This window comes from Pituophis catenifer, unplaced genomic scaffold (assembly GCF_029215685.1).
Source record: "Pituophis catenifer annectens isolate HBS135680 unplaced genomic scaffold, rPitCat1.0.hap2 SCAF_15, whole genome shotgun sequence".
Lineage (NCBI taxonomy): Eukaryota > Metazoa > Chordata > Lepidosauria > Squamata > Colubridae > Pituophis > Pituophis catenifer.
In genome coordinates, this window is record NW_027256895.1 from 15378144 (window position 1) to 15388599 (window position 10456).

Sequence of the window (10456 nt, forward strand, 5' to 3'; positions counted from 1 at the left end):
TCCAATATTGTGCGTATACAATACGTGCTGCTGTCAATATATGCAATATAAGGTATTGTATTTCTTTAGTATAATTTTATATTGAAATTCCTAACAGAAATTGTTCCAGTTTTCCCTCTATTGGATTCTGAGTTATTTCTATTACAAGTTTTAATTTTCTTCCAAAATTTTTGTGCCATCGTGCAGGTCCACCACTGATGATAGTATGTTCCATAACCAGTCTTGCATTTCCAACATTTCAGGGAGTTGGTGGGGAACATTTTCGCAATTCTGGCCGGTGGAAGGTGCCATCTATGAAACATTTTCATCTGGTTTTCCTTGTATGCCATCGCGATTGTCAGTTTCATGTTCATTTTCCACATTTTCTCCCACTTCTCTAATTCTATCACATGGTTAATATTTTGTGCCCATTTGATCATCGTCTCCTTCACTGTTTCCTCTTCCATTTTATACTGTATTAAAAATTTGTATAATCTACTTATTAGTTTTCGTTCATTCCCTAATATGATTTTATCTAATTCTGTTTCTTCTAGTTGAACTTGATCTTTTTTTATATACTCTGTGTATTTTGAACTTATCTGTAGATATGTCCACCATTGCACTTCTCTTCCCAAGTCCAGTTCCAGTTCGTTTCTGGTTTTTAGTATTCCCCTCTTGTTTATTATATCTCTGTATCTAATTAATTTTGTCCAGTCTACTAAATTTGGATGTGTTAAAGTTTCCTCTAGGGAGATCCAAGATGGGATTTGTATATAATGTTGTTTTTTAATTTTATTCCAAATTACTAGTAATGAATTCCTAATTGTGTGTCTTCTAAAGTATCCATAAGTATTTTGTTTTCTTCCCCACAAATATGAGTGCCACCCTATAGTTAAATCATGTCCTTCTAATATTAGCAGTCTTTTATTTTACTGTCAATAATCTATAAAAGATGCTGATTCTTGGTCCATTATGGATTCTGTTAATTTTTTAAGGGAAGATGGACACAGTATAAGGAATAAAGCTGGGAAATATATTCAACTGGGAAACTGTGAACATCCTAGATCAAGGCAAGTCAGTGGTTGGTTGCTACCGATACACAGTGGTTTGAGTGAACCGGTAATACCGACGATCCCACAGTAGTGAACCAGTTGCCCCCGACATTCAGATTGGCCCACCCGCCTGCCTGGGCTCCTTTTTTGCCTTTATCTTCTCAGCTGATTAGCACGGCAGAGTAGATTGCCATGCAAATCAGCTGTGCTCTCCCCAGTAGAAATGTGGAAATGGAAAGTTTTTGCAGACTGTGCACGCATGCATAGCGGGCATTTGGTGCATGGAAAGCACAAAGCCTGCACACAAAACGCTCAATCAGTGAACTGGTAGTATAACCGGGAAGAACCCATCATTGAGCCAAGTCCCAAAACACCAGTAATGGAAGCCTGGCACTCAGAGAAATCAACCATCAAAAGGCACATGTGTGTAGGGGACTCATCTCCATTTCTTAACTGAGGGAGCCAGCATTGTCCGAAGACATTTTCCATGTTACATAGTCCTGTGGCCATCATAACTATATTACTGAAGAGGTACTCATTTATTTACTCACATTTTGATGCTTTCAAACTGCCAGGTGGGCAGGAGCCGGGACACATAATAGGAGCTCATACAGTTGCACAATGCTTAGGTCTCAAACCTGACCAGTTTAGCAACTTTAATTCTGTGTGTGTGTGTGTGTGTGTGTGTGTGTGTATGTGTGTGTATCTCTGTGTGAATTTCCTATGTCTGCAAGGACAGATGTGCCTATGAGCCAATCTGGATTCCTGGCAATGGACAATAACATTTTGTAGGTAAAATTGTTTTTTTAACTGGCTTTCTTTTGTCTCCTTCCATTGGTTGAGAATGAGTGACTTCCGTAAAGTCACCCAGTGAGCCTTCTACTTATTGCAGGACTACAATTCACAATCTCCCAGTTTCTTTTCCAATGCTTTTAACCACTACACTAAATTGGCCTTCCATCAAGAGTGAAATCCAGCAGGTTCTGACAGGTTATGGAGAACCAGTAGCGGAAACTTTGAGCAGTTCGGAGAACTGGTAGCGGAAATTTTGAGTAGTTTGGAGAACCGGCAAATACCACCTCTGACTGACCCCAGAGTAGGGTGGGAATGGAGATTTTGCAATATCCTTCCTCCAGGAGTGGGGAGGGAATGGGGATTTTGCAGTATCCTTCCCCTGGAGTGGGGTGGGAATGGAGATTTTGCAGTATCCTTCCTCTGCCACGTCCAGCAAGCCACACCCACAGAACTGGTAGTAAAAAATTTGGATTTCACCGCTGCCTTCTATCCTCACTTTAAAGCACTATACATCTAACAATTCACAATATATTACTAGAACTGGGGGGGTGGGAAACTAATTTTCCATGAAATACTCATTACATTTCATTTTGTATTTGGAGCTGAAAGGATAGGAATATCTGCAAATATTTTTTACAGCCGTCATGTTTTATTACAAGATTTCTATGAAGTTTACATCCCAGTGAAGAAGTTATAAGAATGGTTCTTCCAATCCATCTATGATTAATTCTAATCAAATAGTGTTTGTGTAAATGGAACATGCTATTGTGATGAAGCCCAGTTTCTTAAAAATAAAATAAAATTTTAGCCTCTTTCATGTAGACAAGTAATTTTTTTTTAAATTTGTTCGTCTCATCAAATGTTCCCTGCTATTTAATTCAGGCCTTAAAACAATTATATAGCATTTGGGAGAAAAGATACAAATCAATAAACCAGCACCAGAGGCCAAGATAGAGAAGATCTCTACAGCTACCATGTATTTCCCCTTGGTGCATAAGTAGGTTGGAACAAAGGACAACCAAACAGCACAAAATAGCAACATGCTGAAAGTGATAAACTTGGCTTCATTAAAACTGTCAGGCAACTTTCTGGCCAGGAAAGCAAGAGTAAAGCAGATAACAGCCAAGATACCCAGAAAAGCCAATACACAATAAAACATGATAGCAGAACCTTCATTACATTCCAGGACAATTTTTTCAGGTATTGAGTGGGTATCAAAATCTGGGAATGGAGGTGAGGTTGCCAACCACAATATACAAATACAGGCTTGAATAAAAGAACTAGAAAGAACAATGTAGGTTGCTAGTCTTTTCCCCACCCATTTTCTCATTTGGGATCCTGGCTTGGTGGCCATGAAGGACAGAACCACAATGATGGTTTTGGCTAATACACAAGAAACCGCCACTGTAAAGATGATGCCAAAAGCTGTTTGGCGGAAGAGGCATGGTATCTTCTCAGGCCGTCCAATGAACAGCAAGGTACAAAGGAAGCAGAGGAAGAGAGACATGAGGAGAGTATAGGTAAGGTTCCGGTTATTGGCCTTCACGATGGGAGTATCCTGGTGCTTGAGGAAGATTTTCAGTACCACAGCTGTAACAAAAGAGAAGGAAAGAGCAAATATAGCCAAACTGATCCCTAAAGATTCTTCATAAGACAAGAAGCTTATATCTTTTGGAAGGCATGCATCTTGGTCATAGTTTGGATATTTATCCTCTGGACACTGGACACAGTCATCCATATCTGGAAAAGAAAGGATTAGCAAAAAAAAAAAAAAAAAATCTAGAATGATTTAGAAATGTAGATAGATTTCTACTGAAAGTTTGTAGAGTATGCACAACTTCAATAGACTTTGGGAAAGAAAATCATCCTGTTCTGGCCTAGGCTCCCTTAAAAAACAGAAAGCAGGAATTGGTTCCAGCAAAATCTCTCTTATTTACTCGACTATGAATTACTTTCATTCACAGTCAGCAAGGTTTGTCCAAACAGTTTTACAAAGGAATATTTATCAACACGCCTTATCTTGCTTGGCAAGCTGCCACGTAACTTGTTTCCAAATGCAGAGTAAGGCAAAACTTGGCACAGAGTCTCTTAGAGTCACGAACAGAACTCTTCACTCTTGAAACTACTGAATGAACGAATTGTTTCCTGCAAAAGCTCCCTCCCCATTCACTTATCTTTTGTTTCCTATGGGAGGGGCCAATCATCTCCAAGGTGTGTCTTTACTCCCAAGTCAAGCCTGCTTTCTGAGTTGTTCTTGTCTTCTGGAAGCTCTGAGCATGCAGCTCCAACTGTTCTTCTACCTCGCTGCTGTCTATCTCTCTTTCTGCCTCTGACGCAGAGCCCTCATCCGAGCTTTCCTCAGCTCCCAGGACTGGCCCATGTTCCTCCCCAACCTCCTCACTGTCTGACTCTGCTGCCAGCTCTGCTGCCTGCCGGCGGGCCCTACACTTTGAATTATTCTGTGGAATTGAAGGTCACAACCATACTGTACCATAAAGGTCACAACCATAGCATAACCATAAAGATACTCTTTATAGTATCTCTTACCTGTCTGGTTTGAAATTTTCCCTTCAGGGCATGAAAGGCAATTATAACAACAGTTTGGCTTCCCTTCTATCTTTGTCTTACTGGTGCCTCCATGACATTTGTCATTACAGAGAGAAAGGGGCCATGTCTGTTCAAAAATGAAAAGAGTAAGTGATTTACAATTATGAAATGAGCTAAAATAATAGCACAATAGTACCATTTTTTCAAGAGCATTTGGGGACAGATATATAGTAATTACACTGTTTTACAAATATGACATTAGCTGTGGCAACTATGCCCACCATCTCCAGTTACTTCTACTTGATCTTTTCATATTATATTTTTTAATAGTTGCTAGCTGGATTAACTGTGCATCGCTATGAAACTATGTGATTGGGCTTGATAAATTGAAACTTAAAGCTTGAAAATTTATGAGTAGTTATGACCGGGCTTGCTCTTTTCCTGCATTTTTCCCCTCTTTTCCCTTTAACTGGTGTTTCAGTCGAAGGAACAGATCATCTGAACTGAGGAGGTCAGTGTAAGAAGTGATTTGGAGCTGGAACACCATGCAAGAGAAATTTGGTTCCCAATCCATTGCTCAGTGGTGGTCGGTGATTGAAACTCATAAGGGAATATCTCTTCTAATGCCTTGAGTTCAGAAGCAGTTCCATAGGTGAAAAGCATAGACATTTTGGTGAGGTAGTGATTGCCTTTCATGCCCTGTAAGGAGCCCCAGACCGCTCTTGAGTGAAGGAGTGGAACGTCTGTGAATTTGAACCGAGGTAACAAAATATGAGGCAACTGGTAGTTGGAACAGAGTTCTTTTCAGGTGGGGAGGGGGAGTAGAATGTCTAGCTCCTTAGCATCAGGGTGTATTAATATAAGGCAACTGGCAGTTGGACAGAGTTCCTTTCAGGTGGGGAGGGGGATAGAACTTGTAACTCCTTAGTATCAGAGTGTGTTAATATAAGGCCATTGGCAGTTGGGACAGAGTTCCTTTCAGGTGGGGTGGGGAGGGGGAGTAGAACGTCTAACTCCTTGGCATCAGAGAATGTGAATATAATACTGTATATGAAATACTAATGATTTGATGGTCATTTTGAAAAATCCTTTCTTATTGAGCACCTAGAAGCCAAGAGAAACATATGTGCCAAATTTCAGGTTTGTAGGCTTTACCATTGTAGGCCAAATTCACCATGATTATTGAGTGAATCATGTGATGGTTAAATGAATCACTGGTTGTTAATGAACATGGCATACAGGTGGTCCTCGACTTATGACCACAATTGAGCCCAGGATTTATGTTGCTAAGTGAAAAATTTGTTAAGTGAGTTTTTGTCCATTTTACGACTTTTCTTGCCACATTTGTTAAGGGAATCCCTGCAATTGTTAAACTGGTTGCTAAGTGGATATGGCGCACCTTCCGCCGCGCGCTTAAGACTTTTCTATTTTATCAAGCTGGCCTGGCCTAAATCTTCCCCCTTTTTAAATGTGGAAATTTTAAATTTTTAAATTTTAAATTCGTCTTATTTATTGGGGTATGGGTAAGGCGTTTTAAATTGGGGAGCCATTTTAGATTTAATTCTGTTTTAAACGTATTTTAATGGTTTATATTGTATGTTTTTTAATTTTGGCTGTTCACCGCCCCGAGTCCTTCGGGAGAGGGGGCGGTATAAAAATCTAATAAAATAAAATAAATAAATAAATAAATAAATAAAATTGACTTTGTTTTTCAGAAGGTTGCAAAAAGGGATCATGTGATCCTGAGCCACTGCAACCGTCATAAATATGAACCAGTTGTCCAAGCATCCGAATGTTAATCACATGACTATGGGGATACCGCAATGGTCATAAGTGTTGAAAATGCTCATAGGTCACTTTTTTCAGTGCCATTGTAACTTCAAATGGTCACTAAGCAACTGTTGTAGCAATAGCAATAGCACTTAGACTTATCGTGTTTCCCCAAAAATAAGACCCTGTCTTATATATTTTTTGAACCCTGAAATAAGTGCTTGGCCTTATTTTCGGGGAGGTTTATTATTTTGGGGAGCATGGAGCAAAACAGGGCTCCTCTTGCCATCTTATCTGATTTCCAGCTCTGTCTCCCTAACCCTAAGCAAAGAAAATAGCGGGGACTAGCTGTGCATGCTTTTAAATAATATTGAGGAGGGTTTATTTTCGGGGAGGGCTTATTTTCTGAGGGGGGGCTTATTTTGGAGGGGCTTATTTTCGGGGGGGTGTATTTTAGCACATGCGCTCAAAAACCCAATTGGGCTTATCATCAGGGGATGTCTTATTTTCAGGGAAACACGGTATATATATATTGCTCCACAGCACTTTGATCACCCTCTCTAAGCAGTTTTACAGAGTGAGCAGATTTCCCCCAACAATCTGGGTCCTCATTTTACTCACCTTGGAAGGATGGAAGGCTGAGTCAACCTTGAGCCTGGTTAGATTCAAACTGCCTAATTGCAGGAGCCGGCAGGCAGCCTGCAGTACTGCATTCTAACTACTGCGCCACCACAGCTCACCACAGCTTGTAAGTCAAGGACTACCTCTATCCAATGGAAGCGGTTTTTTTTACTATTTTTGCCAGAAAATGGGGGGGGGGGATTGCAAATTGTGGTCACATGATTTCAGGCTTCTGCAAACTGGTTACCAAGCTCCTGAAATGCAAACATCTGACTAAGGGTCAATGCAGCAGTTGTAATGTCAAGGATGCATCGCACACAGCTTTTTTGAAGTCTTTTCCAACTTCTAATAGTCATTAAGCAACCAAGAGCAGAGGTGGCACAGAGGTTAGAGTACAGCACTGCAGGCTACTTCTGCTGATCACCGGCTGCCAGCAGTTTGGCAGATCGAATCTCACCAGTCTCAAGGTTGACTCAGCCTTCCATCCTTCCAAGGTGGGTAAAATGAGGACCCAGATTGTTGGGGGCAATAGGCTGACTCTGTAAAATTGCTTAGAGAGGGGTGTAAAGCACTGTGAAGCAGTATATAAGTCTAAGTCCTATTGTTATTGCTGAGTGTAAATTGAGGACTATTTGTAGTAGCTGCCCTAATGTGATTTGCCCATATTTTTGCCATTGTGTTGATAAAGTATTCATTAAATGCATCCCCAGCTAATGTGGTGTGAACTTGGTTAAGATAAGACAAGAAGGAATGTGGCCCTCGTGATATTTTGGACCCCAAATCAAACAATAAAGTCTCTACAAAGTCTTCTATCCTTCCGTGGTCAGTAAAATGAGGACCCAGATTGTTGGGGCCAAACTCTGTAAACTGCTTAGAGAAGGCTGTAAAGCACTGTGAAGTGGTATATAAGTCTAAGTGCTATTGCTCTTGCTACATTGGAAAGGTAAAATGAGTGAAAGAAGAATCTTGAAATATCTGGAGCGAATAAGAGAGATAAATTGAGATAAATTCAAAGAATTATCCAACGATAAGTAAATTATTTCAGGGGCTGTATGGCCTGAATTGTTCTTGTTTTTCTAAACATCAGAAAATGATTTACAGTATTACAATATGAATTAAATCCTTACCTGGTTGAATCTACGTGGCCATTCAATATAATCTCCATAAATGTTTAACATTTTTAAAGAGAAAGCCGATGGTTCTACTTTGCCAACTCTTACTTTCCGAAAGGATCGGTTTGGGAAAGTGACCCAATTTACAATGTCAAATCCTGCAATTAATGAACCATTTTCATCAAAAGAAACCTGTTCCCCAGCAGAGTTGTTAAATGAAATACTTCTCAGGTAATGGTGCAACTGGAATCAGAAAATATTTATGGTGTTAAAGAAATGCTAATGTATGTAAAAAAAAAAAAAGACAGTAAATGTAACCTAGATTGGTGGTTCTCCACCTTTCTTTAAGAGCCAGGTTGGTGCAGTGGTTAGAGTGCAGTACTACAGGCTACTTCTGCTGACTGCCGGCTGCCTGCAATTTGGCAGTTCAAATCTCACCAGGCTCAAGGTTGACTCAGCCTTCCATCCTTCCGAGGTGGGTAAAATGAGGACCCAGATTGTTGGGGGCGATATGTTGACTCTGTAAACAGCTTAGAGAGGGCTATAAAGCACTGTGAAGTGGTCTACAAGTCTAAGTGCTATTGCTATTGTTATTTCTTTGTGACTGATACCCTTTAAATATCTTTTGTGGCCACGAACCATGGTCATGGACTTCCAAGACTTAACTGAAGGCTTAAATCATAACACTTCTTCAAGCCTTTGCAGGCCTCATGTGATGACATTCGTGCCTGCCCCTCCAGGGACCACAGACCACAGGTTGAAAACCGCTAACCTAGATATCCACTCTGTACTTACAAACCCTGCACCAGTTAACAGCGGTGTCCCCCAAGGCAGCGTTTTAGGACCCACACTCTTTCTGCTTTATATAAATGACCTTTGCAATCATATTATAAGCAGCTGCGTCCTCTTTGCTCGTGACGTAAAACTATTTAACACCATGACAATACTGCTGTCCTACAAAGTGATCTTAACTATGTGTCAGAATGGCCAAACAATTGGCAACTCCAAATCTCAGCTAACAAATGCTCTGTCTTACACATTGGTAACAAAAATCAGAACGTCCAATACAATCTCGTAGACTCCGGTAACACTGTATTGCAAACACTCCATTGTTACATCCTCAAACCCCCATAGCTTCAACCTTAAACTGTCTACTGTGGACCTCATACCATTCCTAAGAGGTCTGTAAGGGGTCTGCATGAGTGCACTAGCATGCCTACCATCCCTATCCTACTTTCCCCATTTATTTATACTTATTTCCTGTGTTCATGTCTATGCTTATACTTATACCTATTATCTCGTACGTGTTTAACAAACTAACTAGCTAAATATATAAATAAAAATATGCTAGAACAAGTATGCATACAGTATCTCAGCTTGGAAGGCCATTACCTGCCACAATGACTTATTCAGAAGCTTCCATCTTCCTCCCTTTCTTCTTGATCCGAACCTGAATTTGTTTGAATGCATATCATGTAGCGCATGAGCCACAGCATGGACAGCATTGTAGATGCTGTAGCTGTGAGCGGTCAGGCTTGTTTCAAAAACAGATGCAGGAAGATAGTCTAATTTTTCTTCACCTGTGCAGATTGTGCTTCCTTCTTGGTCTGCCAGAGAAACAGGAAACACGCAGTTAAAGGCTTGTTCCCAAAAAGCTTTGATGAAACCATCTTCTCTTTTCCCTTTAGGATTTTGGTCTTGAACAAATTTCTGGAAACCAGACAATTCCTTTTTGTGCATTGCAAGTGATACAGCACCATGGATGAAATCTAAATTCCAATCATTTTGGAAGGGAATTGAGGTGAAATCCATTTGAGCTGTCATAATCCAGACCTTCGTTACCATTGGTATGTTCTCAAATTCCGAGAAGTGAAGGACCATTCTCAGAATAATGATGGTCTGGATTTCACCGTGTACAATCAATACATTTGCAGAGCTTTTCATGATACCCAGGAATGTTTCAAAGCCCTCCTTCACCATTTGATCAGCAAACACAGAAAAAGTTAGCTGTGGGAATCTTTGTATGATGTCAAAGCAGATGCCGCTTTTGGAGAACATGGGAAGCACTTCCTGTACGAATCTCTCTCCATTAACATCATTCAGATAAACCACTCCAACCCATCTCCAGCTGAAATATAGCAATAACCTCAGAATACCCTCATATTGGAGTGCTACACTTGGGAACATCTGCCGAAAAAAAACTCCTTCAGTTTGCTTCTCCATCAATAGAGCAGAGCCATACGTGAGCTAAATAAAAAGAGAACACCGGAAAAAGATATTTCCAAAACAAAAAACAAGTATGGATGTTTGTCCATGCATGTTGCTGATGCTGATGAATACATTTTTTTGGTTCTGTTTTTCATTCTTGTATTATTGTTCAAAATTCAATTTTCCTGGATCTGGGTTTCAAATCTGAGTGTCTGCATACAGACGGGAGGTTGAACAACTAACCTTGTGGTCCAACCAGAACAATCTTGAACCAAATACACTCAAAACTGGAGAAATGGTGGTAGATTTTAGGAGAAACCCTCCTATACTACCACCTCTTACAATAATAGACAACACAGAATCAACAGTAGA

At 40.2% G+C, this 10456-nt stretch overlaps 1 protein-coding gene across 1 annotated transcript; it reads right to left on the bottom strand.

Moving 5' to 3' along the window:
• Window positions 1-2640: 2640 nt before the first annotated feature.
• LOC139324419 (vomeronasal type-2 receptor 26-like) lies at window positions 2641-10099 on the bottom strand. Its single transcript, XM_070954132.1, has 4 exons — window positions 9269-10099; window positions 7892-8119; window positions 4374-4500; window positions 2641-3566 (listed from the first exon to the last, which is right to left on the bottom strand). The coding sequence occupies exons 1-4, from the start codon at window positions 10097-10099 to the stop codon at window positions 2641-2643; spliced, it is 2112 nt and encodes a 703-aa protein (XP_070810233.1).
• Between the last annotated feature and the right edge of the window lie 357 nt (window positions 10100-10456).

What these genes read in the sequence shown, in the direction of transcription:
- LOC139324419 (XM_070954132.1), bottom strand. Translation starts at nt 10,099, where the DNA reads ATGGAGAAGCAAACTGAAGGAGTTTTTTTTCGGCAGATGTTCCCAAGT. An exon ending in GGCCACGTAGATTCAACCAG is followed by an intron (nt 4,501 to 7,891) that starts GTAAGGATTTAA and finishes ATTTTTGAACAG; the next exon opens with ACATGGCCCCTTTCTCTCTG. An exon ending in GAAAATTTCAAACCAGACAG is followed by an intron (nt 3,567 to 4,373) that starts GTAAGAGATACT and finishes TTTCTTTTCCAG; the next exon opens with ATATGGATGACTGTGTCCAG.